This window comes from Chionomys nivalis, chromosome 21 (assembly GCF_950005125.1).
Source record: "Chionomys nivalis chromosome 21, mChiNiv1.1, whole genome shotgun sequence".
In the NCBI taxonomy this organism is placed as follows: Eukaryota; Metazoa; Chordata; class Mammalia; order Rodentia; family Cricetidae; genus Chionomys; species Chionomys nivalis.
The window spans coordinates 6,453,916-6,476,147 of record NC_080106.1 but is presented as its reverse complement, the minus strand read 5'-3'; the positions used below and the strand labels follow the sequence as shown (position 1 = coordinate 6,476,147).

The following is a 22,232-nucleotide window of genomic DNA, read 5'->3' as shown; positions in this document are numbered from 1 at the left end:
TCTTATTGGGGTACAAAAAAAGATGAGCCACCCCCTGTCCAGGGGGTGTGACAGTACCGTGAGGCTGTCCCCATCATCTGAATCCTCTAGTCTGTGGGCAGGTTCATCTGGCAAATGACAGGCCAGCCCCTGTCACCATGGCTACATGCATGCACACAGAGCCCAAAAACTCCACGGCATGCAGCCCATCCCTTCTTACCATCATATTGGGTGGGGTCTGTCATTAAAGCTCTGAGCTCTTCAAGTGCTGCCGTGAGCAGGCCCAGGGGCTGTTCAGCTTGGTCAGGCTCAGGCCTTTTTCCTGGGGTGGCATCTGAACCAGGGAAGGACATTAAAAATAAGGTCAAATGGTAATCACATTCACTGGGATTGTTTATAAACAGAAAAACCACACACACTTGGGAAATGCTGACGTGCACTGCTTTGGGCAATGGCACTCGGTCTCTGGGAGGCTTTCTCTCTGGTGCTGGCTATTACATAGAAGATCAAGAAACAACACGGCACTGGGTGTGATTCCTGGCAACATACTTTTTGTTACTGTTTTTTTCTTTTTCTTTCTTTCCTTTTTGTTTTTTTGAGACAGGGTTTCTCTGTGTAGCTTTGGAGCCTGTCCTTAAACTCTCTCCGTAGCCCAGGCTGGTCTCAGACTCACAGAGATCCTCCTGCCTCTGCCTCTGGAGAGTTGGTATTAAAGGAGTGCATGGCCCAGCATAATATACATTAAAAAAAATCATAAACAAGTTTAAGAAAAAAAAGAGAGAAAGCCGAGAGAGAGAGAGAGAGAGAGAGAGAGAGAGAGAGAGCAAGCGAGAGAGAGCGTGCCTAGAGATGGCTAAGGGGTTAAGAGCACTGCCTACTCTTCCAGAGGAACCAAGCTTGAGTTCCAGCCACCTCCCTGTGGCTCACAACTATCTGCAGCTCCAGTCTCTGGGAATCTGATGCCCTCTTCTGGCTTCTGAGGGCACCAATCACATCTATACACAGAAAATAAAATAATAAAAAAATTTTACAAAAAAAGTGATATATAAATGTGAAAAAATGCACTTGGGAGGCAGAGGCAGGCGGATCTCTGTGAGTTCGAGACCAGCCTGGTCTACAAGAGCTAGTTCCAGGACAGGCTCCAAAACCAGAGAAACCCTGTCTCGAAAAACCAAAAAAAAAAAAATGTGAAAAAATACATATAATGAAGGAACAGCAACACAGCCTGGGTGACGGTCGGGGACAGGTTCAGAATCACAGATGCATAGCAATTTATTCAATTTCTCAAAATTTTCCTTCTTTTTAAATAATTTGTTTAAATTTATTCTTTATGTGCATGGTGTGAAGGTGTCAGATCCCCTGGAACTGGAGTCACAGACAGCTGTGAGCTGCTATGTGGTTACTGAGAACTGAACTCGGGATCTCTGGAAAGGCAGGCAGTCAGTGCTCTTAACCACTAAGCCATCTCTCCAACCCCGATTTTCCAAACTTAAGTAACAAGGCTATACTCTCTTCATAACAGGACGTTAAAGCATTGGAGAGAGTTTCTAGCCCTTAGCTCATTGCAAGGAGACTCAATGAGATCATTTATTTGCAAAAGGCACTGGATCAAAACTCCTAACGCACACCATTTTAATTCTATCGAGGAAGATATACCACATATTTTGAAAGAAAACAAGAATCAGTAAGTTGACTCAGAGGGGAACGGGCCTGTGGTCAAGCTTGAAAATCTGAGTTGGAGTCCCAGGATCCAAACAGTAGGAGAGAGTCAGCCCCGACAAGTTGTCTCTGACCTCCACACACGCGCTGTGGTGCACACAGGCCACACCTTCACAGCCTCCATGGCACCTCCGCGACAGTCTCAGGACAACCAAAAGAATCCGAGCAAAGACAACAGCACAGGAGTATCATAATATCTGCTGAAATGATGCTGGAGCCATAGTAGCAAAGCCAGCACGGTCTAGGACAAGGACATGTAACCAATGGAAGAGAAGACTCAGGAAAAGACAAAAACAAAAAACAAATCATGAGTTGTGGCCACCTAACTCTTGTCAAAGGTGCCAGAAGCATAAACTGGAGAAAAGACTTGATAGCCGTAAGTAGAAGACAAAGTTTAAAGAACACCATTCCTCTCATGATGCACAGATCAATTAGATTAATTAACAATGGACTAAAGCCCTTACTGTAAGACCTGAAACACGCATGAAGACAGGCACAGGCAACTTTCTGCATAGGAAATCTTGGGAACTAATAGCAAGAACCGACAAATAGGATTGTACCAAATTAAAAAACTTTGGCAGAGCAAAGCCAACAGGCTACAGAATGCGATAAAAATCTCTGCCAGTTATTCATGTTATCGAGGAGTAATATCCAAAATCTATGGAGAACTCAATTACACACCAAAAAAACAAAACAAAACAAAAAAAAAACCCAAAAGAAAACAAAAAAAAAAAACAATCCAGTCAAGAAATGGGCAAAAGAACCAGAAAGAGCTAAAGAGAAACACATATATGCAAATGGTATAGTGAAATTCATTACTCCGCACAACTGATATGCACTATAAAATTATAAAAAATAAAAACAAATTTATGCCAGGTGTGGTCGTGCATTCCTGTAATCCTAACAATCAGGGAGGGGGGACAGTGAGGAGGCAGAGGCAGGATAAGTTTAAGGTTAGACTGGTTGGCAAGGTAGGTTCCAGGCCAACCAACGACATACAGGGAGCCTATCTCAGAAACACCTTCTCCCCTCAAAAAACCCATCATTTAAAAAAAAAAAAGTACACAGTCAATAAACACAGGAAAACCTGTTCACTACCTTTAGTCAACACAGAAATGAAAAAACAAAACGACTCCGAGATTCCATATCACCCTAGTCAAAACAGCGATTGCTGTGCCGGAGAGACGGCTCAGCAGTTAAGAGCACTGGCTGCTCTTGCAAAGGACCTGGGTTCAGTTCCTAGCATCCACATGGAGGCTCACAACCATCTGTAACTCCAGTTCCAGGAAGATTTGACAGGCACCAGGCACGCGTTGTGTATGTAGGCAAAACATCCATGCACATAAAATAGGATAAACTTTTTTTAGAAGGCTATTGTGAAAAAAATAAACAATGGCCGGGCGGTGGTGGCGCACGCCTTTAATCCCAGCACTCAGGAGGCAGAGGCAGGCGGACCTCTGTGAGTTGGAGGCCAGCCTGGTCTACAAAACGAGTTCTAGGACAGCCAGGGCTACACAGACCAAAAAATAAAAATAAATAAATAAATAAACAAGAAAAAAGAAAGGAACCCTTATTCACTGTTAGTGGAAATGTGAAATCAGCATGGGTTCCTTAAAAGTAAAAGTACAACTGCACCCAGGGCAGTCCAGCCGCACACCACTAGACACACCCGAAGGAATAAACGCCCATTGTTTTACTGCGGCACTCACAGTAGCCAAACTATGGGATCAGCGCAGATAGTCATCAATGGATGGATGAATAAAGAAACAATAAAGGTTTTGTCTATAATGAATAAAATCTTGTCATTTGCAAGAAAATGGATGGAACCGGAGATCACTATGCTAATAAAAAGAAGCCAGGCTCAGACAGACAAATAACCCGGTGTAGCGCACACGCCTATAATCTTAGCACTCAGGACCAAGGGCACCCTCAAGGGCAGCGTAGGCTCCACTGGACTCTGCCTTAAAAAGGAAACAGAGACTGGCTCAGTGGTAACGGTCCCGCTGCCAAGTCTCATAATCCAAATTTGACCTCAGGGACTCACAAATGAGGCAGAAAGAAAGAACCCACAACTTGTCCTTTGACAAACCTATGTGCCTGGGACACACAAAGCCATAGCCACAAGCCCCCACCACCAATAAATGTAATTTGAAAAGACAAATATCTTCTTCCAGACATGGCATCAAGATTTAAAAGAAAATGCATTAGAGTAAAAAGAAGGGGACTAATGGGAGAGGGGTGGACAGGAGAGTAATTAGGAGTGATACACGATCAAAGTACATTGTGTGTGTATGAGAAAGCCACAATGAAACCCTGTTATTTTGTATAATTGATATAGGTTAATAAAAAATGTAAACAGCACTTGTGATTATCCAGTTATTCAGTTAGTAGAATGCTTGCCCAACATGCACAAAACCCTGGGTCCAATGCCTACTACACATAAAACTGGGTATGGTTGCACATGCCTGTCATCGCAGGACTTGGGAGGTGGAGGCCGAGGCTCAAAAGCTCAAGGTCATTCTCAGCTACACAGAGCTCAAGCCTAGTCAAGAATACAAGAGACCCTGTTTAAGTAATTAACAAATAATTGAAAATCTGAAGACAAAACAACAGCAGCTTCTGCTGATGCTCCTCTCACTGTTGTCATGCTAGCTGCCAGAGATACACGGCACTGAAGATCACGCTAGCTGCCAGAGATACACGGCACTGAAGATCACGCTAGCTGCCAGAGATACACGGCACTGAAGATCACGCTAGCTGCCAGAGATACACGGCACTGAAGATCACGCTAGCTGCCAGAGTTACACGGCACTGAAGATCACGCTAGCTGCCAGAGTTACACGGCACTGAAGATCACGCTAGCTGCCAGAGTTACACGGCACTGAAGATCACGCTAGCTGCCAGAGTTACACGGCACTGAAGATCACGCTAGCTGCCAGAGTTACACGGCACTGAAGATCACGCTAGCTGCCAGAGATACACGGCACTGAAGATCACGCTAGCTGCCAGAGTTACACGGCACTGAAGATCACGCTAGCTGCCAGAGATACACGGCACTGAAGATCACGCTAGCTGCCAGAGATACACGGCACTGAAGATCACGCTAGCTGCCAGAGTTACACGGCACTGAAGATCACGCTAGCTGCCAGAGTTACACGGCACTGAAGATCACGCTAGCTGCCAGAGATACACGGCACTGAAGATCACGCTAGCTGCCAGAGTTACACGGCACTGAAGATCACGCTAGCTGCCAGAGATACACGCACTGAAGATCACGCTAGCTGCCAGAGTTACACGCACTGAAGATCACGCTAGCTGCCAGAGATACACGGCACTGAAGATCACGCTAGCTGCCAGAGATACACGGCACTGAAGATCACGCTAGCTGCCAGAGATACACGGCACTGAAGATCACGCTAGCTGCCAGAGATACACGGCACTGAAGATCACGCTATACACGGCACTGAAGATCACGCTAGCTGCCAGAGATACACGGCACTGAAGATCACGCTAGCTGCCAGAGTTACACGGCACTGAAGATCACGCTAGCTGCCAGAGTTACACGGCACTGAAGATCACGCTAGCTGCCAGAGATACACGGCACTGAAGATCACGCTAGCTGCCAGAGTTACACGGCACTGAAGATCACGCTAGCTGCCAGAGATACACGGCACTGAAGATCACGCTAGCTGCCAGAGATACACGGCACTGAAGATCACGCTAGCTGCCAGAGTTACACGGCACTGAAGATCACGCTAGCTGCCAGAGTTACACGGCACTGAAGATCACGCTAGCTGCCAGAGATACACGGCACTGAAGATCACGCTAGCTGCCAGAGATACACGGCACTGAAGATCACGCTAGCTGCCAGAGATACACGGCACTGAAGATCACACTAGCTGCCAGAGATACACGGCACTGAAGATCACGCTATACACGGCACTGAAGATCACGCTAGCTGCCAGAGATACACGGCACTGAAGATCACGCTAGCTGCCAGAGTTACACGGCACTGAAGATCACGCTAGCTGCCAGAGTTACACGGCACTGAAGATCACGCTAGCTGCCAGAGATACACGGCACTGAAGATCACGCTAGCTGCCAGAGTTACACGGCACTGAAGATCACGCTAGCTGCCAGAGATACACGGCACTGAAGATCACGCTAGCTGCCAGAGATACACGGCACTGAAGATCACGCTAGCTGCCAGAGTTACACGGCACTGAAGATCACGCTAGCTGCCAGAGTTACACGGCACTGAAGATCACGCTAGCTGCCAGAGATACACGGCACTGAAGATCACGCTAGCTGCCAGAGATACACGGCACTGAAGATCACGCTAGCTGCCAGAGATACACGGCACTGAAGATCACGCTAGCTGCCAGAGATACACGGCACTGAAGATCACGCTATACACGGCACTGAAGATCACGCTAGCTGCCAGAGATACACGGCACTGAAGATCACGCTAGCTGCCAGAGTTACACGGCACTGAAGATCACGCTAGCTGCCAGAGTTACACGGCACTGAAGATCACGCTAGCTGCCAGAGATACACGGCACTGAAGATCACGCTAGCTGCCAGAGTTACACGGCACTGAAGATCACGCTAGCTGCCAGAGATACACGGCACTGAAGATCACGCTAGCTGCCAGAGATACACGGCACTGAAGATCACGCTAGCTGCCAGAGTTACACGGCACTGAAGATCACGCTAGCTGCCAGAGTTACACGGCACTGAAGATCACGCTAGCTGCCAGAGATACACGGCACTGAAGATCACGCTAGCTGCCAGAGTTACACGGCACTGAAGATCACGCTAGCTGCCAGAGTTACACGGCACTGAAGATCACGCTAGCTGCCAGAGTTACACGGCACTGAAGATCACGCTAGCTGCCAGAGTTACACGGCACTGAAGATCACGCTAGCTGCCAGAGATACACGGCACTGAAGATCACGCTAGCTGCCAGAGTTACACGGCACTGAAGATCACGCTAGCTGCCAGAGTTACACGGCACTGAAGATCACGCTAGCTGCCAGAGATACACGGCACTGAAGAATGGGGCGGATAGAACATGCTAGCCACACCCTGCAGGGACAGCGGCTTACTGGTTACAGCTTCCCAGAGCCAACGGATCTACCACTGTTCTCATAGGCACAAAGATCCCCAGCCTTGGTCAGATGGCTCAGTGGTTCAGAGAGCTAGCTGCTGGGTTTGATTCCTAGAATCTACATGGTGACTCACAACAGTCAGCAACTCCAGTTCTGGGAGATCTGACCCCTCTTCTGGCCTCTGCCAACACCAGGGGAACACACGATACAGACATACACACAGGCAAGAACACCCACACACACAAAATAAAATTAAAAAAACAAAAACAAAACAAGAAAAAACCCTGCAACCTGCTCCAAACCAAAATAGTCCAGTTAGAAAATAATCATTCCTATGCTGCGGGCCTTGAGCTACATGTGAAGATAATGATCCTATCTGACCGCGCTATGCTGCGGGCCTTGAGCTACATGTGAAAAGATACCAAGTACAGAAGCAGGTTTCTACCTTGTACTTCCCGGAGGTAGGAAGGTGCTAACTGTCAAGGCCTCCAGGACAATAACCAGCAGTTGCTAACACATTGTTTGGTGCCCAGGTGCCATGGTCAGGCAGTGTCACAGGCCTCCTGCACCTGGTAAGTACAACCTGACCACCAAGGATGCCGACGCAGGTGCTGGTGACAGAGACATCACAGAAACGGAAAGCACAGGAACAGAAAGTGACCAAGAGCCTTACCTTCAGGCTGCTTCTCCTCAGTGGTGGCACAGGCTTGGCAGTAGGCATCATATAACGATGAGGGAATCTTATCTGCCCTAGGTAAAAAGAAAGCAATGTCCACATCAATTATGAGCATTTAGGGTCCTAATTCCAAAGCCATTACGCCACTGTATATTGTTTTGCTTTGTTTTGTTTTTTTCCGGTTTTTTGAGACAGGGTTTCTCTGTAGCTTTAGAGCCTATCCAGGAACTGTAGACCAGGCTGGCTTTGAACTCACAGAGATCCGCCTGCCTCTGCCTCCCGGGTACTAGGATTAAAAGCGTGTGCCACCATCATCTAGCTGGTTTTAGTTTTTCAAAGCAGGGTTTCTCTGTGTATCTCTGGCTGTCCTGGAACTTGCTTTGTTTCTGGCTGTCCTCAAACTCATCGAGATTCACCTGCTTCTGCCTCCCAAGAGCTGGGCTTATTGTTTTGTATTTTATTCCTCTTTTTCAGTGCTGGATATTAAACCCACTAGGCAAACACTTTATCAAAGAGGTACACATCTAGCTATTTATTAGTTTTAGAAGAAATCAAATCACATTTATGATTCTAAAAGTATATATATAGATTCAAGTGGTACCTACTTTTATACCATGTCATGTATTAGTAATAAATACCGAGTGCTAATTTTAAAATTGGTCTCTATGCTCCATCTCCAGCTTGCCTCTCTAATAATGATTCTGGCTTGCCGGCTGGGTTTTTACTTTGGAGCACAGCCTCCAGTCTGAATTTTGCCAATTTCAGACAGCACACAAGAATATTTGTGCTGAACTCTTCTGAACGCATTGCTAGTGTCATTGCAGAGCTGTGTGTTACATGGCAGGATGCCTGGGAAGGTGTCAGTTCTGGCCGTGCTGCCAGGCAGCTGTTGCCAATGCCATTGCAAACACACAGGCAGCCCCAGTTCCCCTGGACACCTCTACCTTGCTATGAAAACATACTGTCGTGAATGAGGCTCAGACAGGACGGGAAGTGCAGTTGCCTGGTGTGTGCAGGGCCCTGGGTTCTATCCCCGGTACCACAAAAAAAAAAGAATATAAAACAACTAGATGAAATAGAAAATATTTTGGTTGTTTTGTCTTGATGAGAAAATGCTTCACTGTGTAGCCCTGGCTAACCTGGAACCTGTTATTCAGACTACGCCATCCTTAAACTCAGAGGAGATTGGCCGGCCTCTACTACCCAGGATCAGACGCACCACTAGGCACAGCCCAAAATAAAAGTGACATGCACCCCAAAAGGGAGAGGGGCAGAGGGGGGAGGGAGGGAAGGAAGGAGTGATGGAGGAAGGGCAGCCCGCAGCTCCTACAACAAAGGAGGGAGACAGAGAAGAAGGATGGAAGGGAGGGAGGGAGGGAGGGAGGGAGGGAGGGAGGGAGGGAGGGAGGGAGGGAAAGGGGAGGGAGAAAGGAAGGAAGGAAAGAAAAAAAGGAAGGGAGGGAGGGAAAGAAGAGAGAGGAAAGAAGGAAGAAAGGGAGGGAGGAAGAAAGAGAGAGGAAGAAAGGGAGGGAGAGAAGAAGGAAGAAAGGAAGGAAGGGGGGAGGAGAGAGGGGGGGAAGGGAGGGAGGGGGGGAGGGAGGGAGGGGGGGAGGGAGGGAGGGAGGGATACCATGCAAACGCCAGCAGACATGTTTTCAGCACACTCTGCCGAACTTCAGCAGAGTAGAATCTCCGATTCAACAAATAGCTCCGGCAAACGGAAGGAAGTTACCCAATTCATTCCACAAGGTGCTAAAAACTGCCAAGGTACATAGAACTACAGAGAGACATAGAGCCCATTTTCTATATTAGCTACATTAAATTCAGTTCAAGGGACTGGAAGAGCAGCCAGTGCTCTTAACCTCTGAGCCATCTCTCCAGCCCTGGCTCTACATATCCTAAGGCTCAGGAAACACTGTGGAGTAAAGGGCAGCAAGCATATGAAATACTTTATATAAAAAGTAAAAGCCATGGGGCTGGAGAGATGGTTCACAGCAGTTAAGAGCATTGGCTGCACTTCCATAGGACCGGGGTTCAATTCACAGCACCCACACGGCAGCTCACAATTGTCTGTAACTCCAGTTCCAGGGATCTGACACCTTCACACCAGTACACATTAAAAAAGGTTACATAAATTATTTTTTTTTTTTTTTTTTTTTTTTTTTTTTTTTTTTGGTTTTTCGAGACAGGGTTTCTCTGTGGCTTTGGAGCCTGTCCTGGAACTAGCTCTTGTAGACCAGGCTGGTCTCGAACTCACAGAGATCCACCTGCCTCTGCCTCCCAAGTGCTGGGATTAAAGGCGTGCGCCACCACCGCCCGGCCATAAATTATTTTTTAAAGATAAAAAGAATAGATAAATAAAGGTCAGGCTGGGTGGTGGTGCACACCTTTAATCAGAGACATACAGATCTCTGAGTTCGAGGTCACTGTGGTCTACAGAGTGAGTGTCGGGACAGCCATGTTACAAAGTAACCCCGTCTCAAATAAACCCTAAACAAGCAAATAAATAAATGTCAGTGTGATGGCACATGGTTTAATCCCAGCACTCGGGTCAGAGAAAGGCATGTCTGGGTTCCAGAGCTACTTGGTGAGACCTTATTTCAAATAAATAAATAAAGATGATAATACATAAATAAAAAAGAATCTCAGGGATTTTTTTGTTTGTTTTGTTTTAGTTGGTTGGTTTTTTGAGACAGGGTTTCGATGTGTAGTCCTGGCTATCTTGGAACTTGCTCTGTAGATTAGACTAGCCTCAAACTCAGAGATCCATCTGCCTCTACCTCTGAGTGCTGGGATCAAGGGTATGTAGCACTACCGCCTACCTGGAGTCAATATCTTATGAATAAAACATACATGTAGTAAATTTATCTACAAAAGAACTCAAATTCTTTGCCCTACCCAAACCCATTGGGAAAAATTAAAACAAGGCAAATCCACTGGAGCAGCCTCTGTGCAAGCTCTTGCTCACCTCTTCAGAGTCTCGATAAAGGCTGCCCGGGAATCAGGAACCTCTGGGAGCTGTGGAAAGAGCAGTCATGTGAGCAGCAGGCAGGGAACACATCTCACAGAGCGTGTGTAGAAGAGGAGTGTACACTCACCACTCTCGGCGTGAGCAGGGATGGGAGGAAGCGTGACAGGTAGTAGGGCCTCCTGAATATGCTGCGGACAGAAAGGCAGACACACGATAACGAGGGAACGCAGGAGAGAAGCATCTCCCACCAGGCCACTCACAGCCCAGGGGGCAGTGCTCATTTCACGGCTTTCATTTATTTTTGTTTTGTTTTGTTGGTTTTTTTGGAGACAGAGTTTCCCTGTGTAACAGATCTAGCTGTCCTGGAACTAGCTCTTGTACACCAGGCTGGCCTCGAACTCACAGGGATTCGCCTGCCTCTGGGATTAAAGGTGTGTACCGTCACCAACACCGCCTGGCCTCATTTTTGTTCTCTTTAATTTCATTTTTTTAACGACAGAGTCTGGGGCAGCCCCAGTTGGCCTCAATCTCACTATGCAGCAAAATCCCAAACTCCTGTTCTACCTGCACCCATCCCTCAGGTGCGGAGTTCACACCTGGTGGGTGACACCAGGCCAGGGTGGACAATCATATTCATCATGCGAGTTTTGTTTTGTTTTGCTATTAGGGCGGCATCTCACTGTGTATCTCTGGCTGGCCTGAAATTTGCAGAGCTCTGCTTGCCTATGCTTCCCAAGTGCTGGGTTTGATCATGTTTTTAAGTCTTTTTTTTCCCTTCACCGTTCTAAGATGTTTCTCGCAAAGGCACACTGCGATACCAATGAGCCTATGGTCCATGAGATCTGGACCATGTTTACTCTCCCCAGGGCTAGCCATGGAACCCAGGTTAATCTAAGGCTATGAGGGGTTGCAATGAGGCCACCATGAGCTTTCTGCTAGGAAGTGATCTCAAAACTCCATGAGCTGGGTTCAGTTCACCAATGTTGACAGATGTTCAGGAACCACAAAGAATTCAATAAAGCTACTCAATTCCCTAGCATGGCTCCACATTGGTCACCTCAGAAGCACTAACTAAAAATCTGTTGCTAAACTCAGTAATCCTTCATTCCCATACGGCTTCAGATAGGTACCATCTATTGCTCTTTTCAGAGACTGAGGGTACCATATGTTGTCACAGAGGTGAACATGGTGGAACATGCGCTTAACCTTAGCACCCAAGAGACAGAGGCAGGCAGCGAGTTCGAAGCCAGCCTGGTCTACAAGGAGAGTTTCAGAACAGCCAAGGCTGCTCAATGAAACTCTGTCTTGAAACAAAAAGTAGATGACACAGACCCACCCTCGCTCTAGGCTGCCTCGAGACCTCCCCTTTGACAACAGCATCCACACTGACTCCTGTCTGTGTCAGAACAGCACACCTCCATCCCCATGTGATCCTGTGATCCAGGTCGATAGGCTCAGGAGTCCCAGCATGCTAATGGCACCGCGGCCATGTCTGGACATGCTATAGCCAGCAGGTGTTCTATAGCAACTGCTTCCTACCTGGCCTCCAGGACAGGCATTGGGATCTTCCCTGTCTGTTCAAACACCACAATGGCCTTCTTGACATCCCGCATCGCTTGTCTCTGAGGCTAGTTCATACAGGGAGGGAATGAGAAAGAATGAAGATTTGGAAGCAAGGAAGCAAGCATACCAGCCCGGCACCAACCTGCTGCCCCTTGCTGGCACGAGTTCCTGGACATTTTAGAGGTAATAAGTGAGATGGGTACTGTACAACCTGGAGCAGTCGCAAACTCCAGGTCCTGATGTTGGCACTCACATGGGCCCTGGGGTCAGCTAGTCCCACTTCCCTAACCCCTCTGTCTAGGACGAGCCGTTTCTCTACCTCTCCTCTGCTGCTCTTCCAGGGGAGGAGATGGCAGAAAGCTTTGAGGTGGGCCACAACAGAGACTTCACTTTGAGATTTCAAAAAATTTATGAAAATTCAAAGCTAGGTGTGGTGGCAAATGTCTGTGATCCAAGTACACAGAGATTGAAAGAGTTTGGAGCCAGCCTGAAACACATGAGCCTGTCACAAAGAAAATGGGGATGGCTGGGCCGTGATCCCAGCACTTTAATCTCAGGATGTAGAGGCAGGAGGATCTCTTTGAGTCTGAGGCCAGCCTGGTCTACAAGAGCTAGTTCCAGGACAGGCTCCAAAGCTACAGAGAAACCCTGTCTCAAAAAAACAAAAAAAAAAAAAGAAAAAAAAAAAAAGGGATGGGAGAAACAGAGAGAGAGGCAAAATGACTCAGTGGGTGACGTCTGCCACGCAGGCTTGTGAATCCTAGAGACCCCTGGATCCATGTGAAGAAAACACTCCACAAGTTGACCTCTGACCTCTGCACACACTTATGCACACCCCATCCCTCTGACAATGTCATAAAAAATAAAAATGGGCCAGCAAAGTGGTGCAGTAGGTAAGGTGCCTGCCACCAAGCCGCCAAACTACGCTCAGTCCTTGGGACCTGCTAGGTGAAGAGAGAGACAGTTCCCTCAAGTTATCCTCTAAAGCATGCTCAGCTGCACACACACAAGAATAAAAATTAGATAAATAAAATTAGTAAAAGCCCATGTAAACTAAAAAATCCTCAGGAGAGGGCTGGGGAGATGGTTTAGAGGTTAAGAGCACAGGCTGATCTGTTCTTCCAGAGGTCCTGAGTTCAGTTCCCAGCAACCGCATCGTGGCTCACAACCATCTGTAATGAGATCTGGTGCCCTCTTCTGGTGTGCAGGCATACACACAGGCAGAACACTGTATACATAATAAATCTTAAAAAAAAAAATCCTGCCAGGCGGTGGTGGCGCACGCCTTTAATCCCAGCACTTGGGAGGCAGAGGCAGGCGGATCTCTGTGAGTTCGAGACCAGCCTGGTCTACAGAGCTAGTTCCAGGACAGGCTCCAAAGCCACAGAGAAACCCTGTCTCGAAAAACCAAAAAAAAAAAAAAAAAAAATCCCAGCACTCGGGAGGCAGAGGCAGGCGGATCTCTGTGAGTTCGAGGCCAGCCTGGTCTACAAGAGCTAGTTCCAGGACAGGCTCCAAAACCACAGAGAAACCCTGTCTCGAAAAACCAAAAAAAAAAAAAAAAAAAAAAAAAAAAAAAAATCCTGAGGAGAATCCACTGTGGCCCAGGCCTGTCTTTGAACATGGCCACTCTCCTCTGCTGGTGTTGTCTACAAAGATTCCAAGGGACAGTAGAGACAAAACACTTTCAGGAAAACAGGCAAGCAACCCAGCTTCACTGGAGATGAACCAAGTAGAGGATTCTGGAAGCCAAATCACTCAAGTCAAAAGACAAGCGAACCAAAGACTGTGGGTCAACCAACATTCATTACTGTGGTGGATTTTTTTTTTTTTTTTTTTTTTTGGAGACAGGGTTTCTCTGTGTAGCTTTGGAGCCTGTCCTGGCACTCACTCTGTAGACCAGGCTGGCCTCTAACAGAGATCTGCCTGCCTCTGCCTCCCTAATGTTGAGATTAAAGATATGAGCCACCACTGCCTAGCTGTGGAATATTATTCTAACTAGGCAAAGTTAAACATTTGTTTATGCTTCAGAATATTATTTAAACTGTGTAAAGGTGTGTTACATTTGTTTATGCTTCAGAATATTATTTAAACTGTGTAAAGGTGTGTTACATTTGTTTATGCTTCAGAATATTATTTAAACTGTGTAAAGGTGTGTTACATTTGTTCATGCTTCAGAATATTATTTAAACTGTGTAAAGGTGTGTTACATTTGTTCATGCTTCAGAATATTATTTAAACTGTGTAAAGGTGTGTTACATTTGTTCATGCTTCAGAATATTATTTAAACTGTGTAAAGGTGTGTTACATTTGTTCATGCTGCCTTTGTTTCACCTTGCCTGCCTAAGGCACCTGACCTAATAAAGAACTGAACTGGCCTAGGCAGAGAAAGGATGGGTGGGGCTGGCAAGCAGAGAGAATAAATACGAGAAATGAAAGCTTGAAAGGAACGACAGAGAAGAAAAAGAGAGGAGAGAGTGAGGGAGATGCCCAAGGCCAGCCAGGCAGCAGACATAAGAAGAAATGAAAGAAAAATATACAGAAGAAAAAAAAGGAAAAATCCCTGAGTCCAAAGGTAGATAACGAGAAACAGGCTAAGCTAAAAGAGCTAGCCCGAAATGAGCCTAAGCTAGGCCGAGCAGTCAAAAATTATGATGAATCTCTGTCATGATCTGGGAACCAGTTGGTGCCTAAAAACAAAAGCCTGGTACACATTACCTCAGCAACGTCCCCAGAGAAGGACAAATCCTCGTAGAGTCCCAGGTTCTCTACGGAAACCTTCAAAGGGGATAAACAACATGTGACCACAAAGACACACACTGGGTACTCCAGGCCAGGGCTAGAGCAGTGGGCAGACTTGCCTTGAGGTCAACAAGCCTCGTCTTGGCCAACGAGATATAGTCTGTAAGGAGGGAGTGGTACTTGCTGGGGACCAGCGGTGGGTGGAAAATATGCACCTACAAGAGAACACAGTGCAGCAATATCAGCATATCCTAGAGCTTCTCACCAGAACAAGAGTAGCACACAACAATGAATACAGCGACAATAAGAGATGTCCGCTAGCAGGCACAAGACATGTAATTTTTTGAAACCAAAACCCACAAGAAGATGGGTGTGGCAATGATAACACACCTGTGATCCCAGCACTCAGTAGACAATGGCAAAGATCATGTCAAGTTCAAGGCCAGCCTGGTCTACATAGCAGGTTCAAGGCTAGTTAGAGGTATACAGTGATACTCTGTCTCAAACAAACCCACAGGAGAAGGCTGCCCTTCCTACCAGGGAGAAAATTAAACTGACCACAGGTGCCAGGTTTAAAGAACTTGAGGCCGGGGAGAGCCAGGCTGTCGTGCTCAACAACAAGACGCAAGTTCAAAAGGCAGGAAATAAGAGGAGACACAGCTAGAATTTGCTTGCAGGTCTGCACAAATGACTTCACGTTCCTTGTATCTTTGGTTAGACCCAGAGAGTAGAAGGAAAGGCTCTCAGTGTCCAGACTTCTCACTTCTCGGGGCTGGAGGCTGGGAGACTCGGAGGAACTCAGGACAGATACTTCAACAGCAGGTGTATGCGTGGCAGGGTGGTGGTGGTGGTCACAGCTCTACTATCTATACTGGCACATGTCAGTCTTAAAAATGGTTAGCTTGGCCACAAACAACAGCGCACAAGAAAGACAGGGGTCTAGATTCGGGGCAAGGCGACAGGTTCAGTTCTAGTTCCCCAGGATGACTGGAGTCTGTCCTTCCCTTGGCTCACATATCCCTGTTTAGTTTGGAATGCAAATCAAACTTCTTAGTGAAAACATCAAGAGATGTTACCCAGGTACCCAGCCCCCAGATAAGTGGGGGGAATGGAGATAGCTGATAAAAAGAAAAAAAAAATCTTCCTTCCTTTCTCCATTGAGACAGTATTTCACTGTTCCTCAGGATGGATTTGAACTCCTGGGTTCCTGGAGTCTCATGCCCAGGCTCTGGAGTAGCTGAGACTATTACCACTGTGCCTAGCTTCAGATTTTTTGGGAATCTGAGACAGGGTCTTGCTTTGGGGCCCCGACTGGCCTGGCCTAGAACTTATAATTCTCCTGCCTTAGCCTCCCAAATGCTGTGTCTACAGGACTGTGCCACTATCCTGGCTTCAAGATTTGTTTGTCTTCTTGTTGTGAGACAATGTCTCACAAAGTAGTCCTGGTTGTCCCAGAACCTCTGTTGAGCAAACCTCCCTCAAAATGACAGTGACCTTACTTGTGCCTCCCAAATGCTGGGATTATAGTGGCCACCACCACAACTTGTTACAAGTACTCCAACAGTGGACTTATACAAAGCCTTTTTAAAAAAACAAAACAAAAATCTGAAAGAAATGATGATTGTAAGTTTGGAGATCTCTCTATCCAGACTTTTTTTTTTTTTTTTAAGTAAATTTAATAGTATGGCTGGTTTGTCTGCACGTATGTCAGCCCATCATGTGTGTGCCTGGTGCCTGCAAAAGCCAGAAGGGAGCACTAGATCCCCTAGGAACTTGAGTTATAACCAGTTGTGAGCAGCTATGTGGGTGCTAGGAATTGAACCCAGGTCTTCTGGAAGGACAGTGAGTGTTCTTAACTGCTAAGCCATCTGTCCAGGACCCAGAAATTCAAATGCCATAAAACCATATCAGTCTATTAAAGTAAAAACAGAACCTCCTACACTCACTTCCCCAAACATCTTTCCAGACCCCCTTGGACCTGCTCATCCTTCTGAGAGCCTATGAGGCAGGTACTTTATTGCACACTGATTGAATACACTTGCTTCTCCTGAGGAGGATGTATAGGTACTATTAGGTACCTGTGCTGGTTCACTGCACACCAATGCCGGGCATTGAATGATCAATAAACTGTCTGTTGGAGGACAGAAACCAGTCCTGGCTCAGGGTGATCTGCAGGAAGCTGTGTGACCCTTGCACATAGAACACCATGAGCAGAACGCTGCAGGATGCAGCTGCTGGCTCCTTACCTGCATGTACCGAGGCGGTTCCCAGGGCACAAGGTCAGACAGGAACTTGAAGAGGAAAACCAGGGCCTTCTTGCTGCAGCTGTGGTAGCCAAGTGAGCTCCCAAAGGATTCCTGCAGAGAGAGATCACATCAGGTACTGCTCAGTAGGTGCCCACCCTGTGGGCTGTGCTGTCTAAAAAGAGCTCGGTAGCTATGGTTGCCCCAAAGACTGCTGCTGAAATAAAGAAAAGTAACTTTGGTTCAGACTTAAAACTGTGACAGATGGCCAAGTTTATCAGAGGAAAAGCTACGACTACTGTGGAAATAATAATAGTATCTCTGGACAGAATGTGGGGGCTCGGGTCTCTAATTCCACAACTCTGGAGGCTGAGACAGGAGGATTGTTACTGGGATACACAGTGAGTTCCAGGCCAGACTGTACTAAGAATGAGACCCTGTCTCAAGACAACAAACAACAAGAACAAGAGAGAGGTACGGATAGAGCTGGCTCAGTAGGTGGAGCGTTTGTCAAGCATGCACAGTGCCAGAGTTCAATCCCCAGCAACCCTTAGAGAAACAGGTGAGGTGGTGCAAGCCTGGACTCCAGCACTCTGGAGGTGGAGGAGGAAGGAGAAAAGGTGAAGTTTATCCTCAACAATATAGTGAGTTTGAGGCCAGCCTGGGTTACGTGAGATCCTGTCCCAAAAACAGTTAACAAAAGAAACAAAGAAAAACAAAAATAGTAAGATTGGAACCCTGTGACTATCAGAAGCACAATCTGTCCACCAGGCTAAGGCTCTCAACAAACATGTTCATTTCATCAGCTGAGACTCTGCTGAACACATCAATTTCTGTCTCCAAACTCACCAAAATCAGAAATGTCATTACATGATAGGCAGCCAAGGAAAAGGTACAAAGTGCTGCCTCCTGACCCTGACCAAAGACACTGAGTCACAGAACAAGGGTCGAGCCAGAGGCAGCCCCGCTATAAAGATGCTGGGATAGGGTAGGGCTGAGGCACATGGTGAGGGAGCAGAGACTTTAAGTCAATCACCATGCTGAGTTTGTCATACAAGAGCGTGCAAAGAGAATGTCCACATGTGAGAACTGCCAACCCCTGCAAACCACATAAACTCTTCCTATGCTGGCCATGTGCAATGCATGTTTGGGACCAAACACTGAAAGGCAAGTGAACTGAATGAAGCCTTGCAATCGTTTTGGGGAAGCATACATGTTGTCAAGATCAGACAATTCTTTTTCATGTTTGACTGCAGACACTAAGCACCATTCAGCCAGATGGTGGTGGCGGTGCGCGCCTTTAATCCCGGCACTTGGGAGGCAGAGGCAGGTGGATCTCTTGAGTTCAAGGCCAGCCTGGTCTACAGGGTGAGTTCCAAAATAGCCAGGACTACACGGAGAAACCCTGTCTTGAAAAATAAAACAAAAAAATCCAAACAACAAAACTAGACACCATTCCACAAGAAAGGGAATTGCTGATAATGCCATGCTAGTTTCTGAAGCCAGGAAAAGCAGCTCAGAGACAGACGGTCTGCAAAGGCAAGGGAAGCAGCTCAGAGACATACACGGTCTGCAGAGGCAAGGGAAGCAGCTCAACAGCCCTGGATCCAGACTCAAAGCTGAGCGGGCCAGGGGCTGCATGGTACAAAGACAATGTCAGCAACCAAATACATACACAACATTAATAGGGTTTTGTTGGGGGTTTGTTTTGTTTTGTTTTTTGGTGTATATGTGTGACAAGGCCTCACACCTGGCTAACCTGGAATTCACTAGGTAGCCTCAAACTCAAGAGATCCACCTACCTCTGTTACTTGGGTGCTGTGATTAAAGACAAATGCCATCACACCGTGACTTACATTAATTCTTTTTTTAAAAAATATTTATTTATGTATTTTATGTATATGGGTGCTTTGTATGCATGTCTACACATCAGAATGGCATCAGATCCCATTACAGATTATGAGCCACTATGTGGGTGTTGGGACTTGAACCTGGGACCTCTGGAAGAGTACCCAGCATTCTTAATGGATGAGCCATTTCTCCAGTCCCACATTGGTAGTTTTCGGGCGGTGGTGGCGCGCACCTTTAATCCCAGCACTCGGGAGGCAGAGGCAGGCGGATCTCTGTGAGTTCGAGACCAGCCTGGTCTACAAGAGCTAGTTCCAGGACAGGCTCCAAAACCACAGAGAAACCTTGTCTCGAAAAACCAAAAAAAATAAAAATAAATAAATAAATAAAATTAGGGGTGGCGCACATTGGTAGTTTTAAATATATATATAGATTAAGATCCAAGCAACATGGCTGACACCAATTTAAAAAACAACAGATCAGGACAGGTGACATGGCTCAGTAAGAGCATTTGTACACAAGACTGACAACCTGAGTTCAACTCTCAGATCACACAATGTGGCAGGAAAGCATCGGACGTCAGTCCGAGAATGGATTCGGTTGTGACCCTAGCCTTTAACAGCTGAGCCAAGACTAAGGCTTTAATCCCAGCACTCAGGAGGCAAAGACATGTGAATCTCTGTGAGTTTGAGGCAAGCATGGTCTACAAAGCGAGCTCCAAGACAAACTCCAAAGCTACAGAGCAGGTTTCAAAACTACAGAGAAACCCTGTCTCGAAAACCTCCCCCTCCCACTGCCCGCAAAAAAGAATGGACTCATGTGGGAACTGCAAGGGCTTACAAGAAAACAAGACAAGAATCTTTGCGACCTTAGTTCCTTCAACAGCATGGAGTTGTTCTTGGAATGTGCACTCATGTACTCCCAGGCAGAGCAGACAAGAGTGGGCTTACTTTAATAATTCATTACAACTGGCATTTGTTACCTGTTTATATGCTTCTAGGGAAAAACATGTTTTCGCCTTGTCCATGTTTTGCAGCTTGTCCTTGTGGTTACATAGAGCCTTACTCCCATGACATCTTAACCCTCAGGGTATAAACTGTCTAATGCTGAGTAAGTTAGCTATTGCATTAAGACTTCACGCCACTTCATTTTCAGGCTCCACCCTCCCAGGTCTAACTGCCTCAAAAGTGGCAAACAGACCCCCTGAGAGCCATGATCTGACCTCCATGCATGCACACACCATGGCAAAGGTTTCTCTCTCTCTCTCTCTCTCTCTCTCTCTCTCTCTCTCTCTCTCTCTCTCTCTCTCTCTCACACTCACTCACACACACACACACACACACACACAGAAATAAAATTAATTTAAACATGCCTTTAATCCCAGCACTCAGGAGGCATAGACAGCCAGATCTCTGAGAGTTGGAGGTTAGTCTGTTCTATATAGTGAGCTCCAGGCTAGGCAAAGTTACAGAGAGACCTTGTCTCAAAATAATAATAATTATTATTTGCTAATAAATAATAATAATTAAATAAACAAATGGTTAATTTAGGGCTGGCAAGATGCCTGAGCAGCTAAGTGTTTGCTGTACAAACTTGACAACCTGAGTTTGATTCCTGGAACCCATGGTGGAAAGCATCTGCACTCTTACACACACACACACACACACACACACACACACACACACACACACCCCCCACACCTGGAACCCATGGTGGAAAGCATCTGCACTCTTACACACACACACACACACACACACACACACACACACACACACACACCACACCTGGAACCCATGGTGGAAAGCATCTGCACTCTTACACACACACACACCACACCCTGGCCTAAACCTGTACTCATACCAGCTGGCCAAGGATCTCGCTCCAGACTTTACCTTGGGAGCACAGACTCAGCAAGCCTGGGATGACCTGAGATCCCATACTTTCAAAGTCCTCCCAAAGCCGGGCGGTGGTGGCGCACGCCTTTAATCCCAGCACTTGGGAGGCAGAGGCAGGCAGATCTCTGGGAGTTCGAGGCCAGCCTGGTCTACAAAGGGAGTTCCAGGACAGGCTCCAAAGCTACAGAGAAACCCTGTCTCAAAAGAAAAAAAAAAAAAAAAAGACTGATCGCTCTCAGGCTCAGGAGCACAGTATAGCCAAAAACAAGGGGATGCAGCCAAAAGCAGAAGGGGGGGAATGGGGGTCACGCAAGGAAGAGGCACATGTCTCAGAACTTTCACGGAAGAAAGAGGCACAAAGGAACAGCCACTGCTTCTACTCTGCTGAACAGTTTCCCATCTTAGAAAGTCCAGCAAACAGGCGATTCCTCCAGGACGAACATAGAGCCTCTGGGCTGTGAGCAGAGCATAGGAGAAAACTTCTAAGTCTTGACCAAGCTCGCCAAACTGACTCCTCTATCACAGAGAACACAGCACAGGATGCCAAGAGCCCTCCCCTGAGTCCTCTGGAACATCAGTTTGTCATAACCCACGTCCCCAGTGACTCACCTTGAACCAGTCTGCGTAGGATGGGAACACAAAGGGGCCTTCCAGAGTAGCCTGACGCACAACCAGGAACGCAGTGACCATGCTGTCCAGGTGGTAGCTCTCAAAGGCATGGGCCATCAAAGAGGCCACCCAGTCTGCGAGATTATGACATCGTCAGAAGGCAGGTGAGGGCAGCTCAGCCCACTCACAAAATTCGAGTATCTGAGCTGGGAGGATGCACACACCCAAACACAAGTTTTAGATAGCCAGTCAAGCCCATGCTGGACACAAACTGCCTCAGACTCACAGAAGTAGCACCAACATCGACAGACAGACAGTCAAGGTTCTACTACGTCCTAAGTAAGTGAAGGGCATCACTAATGTGTTAAGCCTCTACTGACTGGGATTCAGCTGACATGAGCATGCTGGTAACACGTACGTGTGCTCAAGGCATCGTGGGGTTCCCAGGAACACGTACCTTTAAAAAGCTGCTGTGCCTCGGGAAAGCAGACAACCAGTGTAGACAGACAGGAGAGCACATACTGCCAGTTCACCTCCTGCGACTCCAGGACTTCCCGCAAACGGCCAACCGACTCCTCTGGACCCAGCATCACCAAGACCTGAAATTAACTCCTTAGCTCCTTCAGACAGGCAACCGGCCCCTCGGCTCACTCTAGCCCATCCATTCCAGCACCGGAGAAGTGCAGACTGGGGAGGAGCCTTAACAGTGGCCGCCATATTTCTCCTCTCTGTAGTGGTCAGCACTGGCTGGAAGCATCCTCATCTGCCCAAGGACAAGGTCAGCCTCCTGATCCTGAACTGCAATCCAGACGAGGACAGTTGTGCCTGCTGGGTACTCCTGAACCTCCTCACAGGGGCAGTGTTCACAGGAACCAG

General features: G+C 47.1%; 1 protein-coding gene across 1 annotated transcript in view; it reads right to left on the bottom strand.

Annotated features, from left to right (window-relative positions):
• Nucleotides 1-22,232, bottom strand: part of Fanca (FA complementation group A) — a 56,123-nt gene that overhangs the window by 21,813 nt on the left and 12,078 nt on the right. Inside the window, exons 13-22 of the mRNA XM_057753630.1 lie at nt 21,814-21,955; nt 21,357-21,490; nt 17,008-17,118; nt 14,881-14,976; nt 14,738-14,797; nt 11,996-12,084; nt 10,584-10,644; nt 10,454-10,503; nt 7,483-7,559; nt 200-313 (exon numbers count right to left, since the gene is read on the bottom strand). Coding sequence (XP_057609613.1) covers nt 200-313; nt 7,483-7,559; nt 10,454-10,503; nt 10,584-10,644; nt 11,996-12,084; nt 14,738-14,797; nt 14,881-14,976; nt 17,008-17,118; nt 21,357-21,490; nt 21,814-21,955 — 934 coding nt within the window. The remainder of the gene's footprint in view (nt 1-199; nt 314-7,482; nt 7,560-10,453; nt 10,504-10,583; nt 10,645-11,995; nt 12,085-14,737; nt 14,798-14,880; nt 14,977-17,007; nt 17,119-21,356; nt 21,491-21,813; nt 21,956-22,232) is intronic.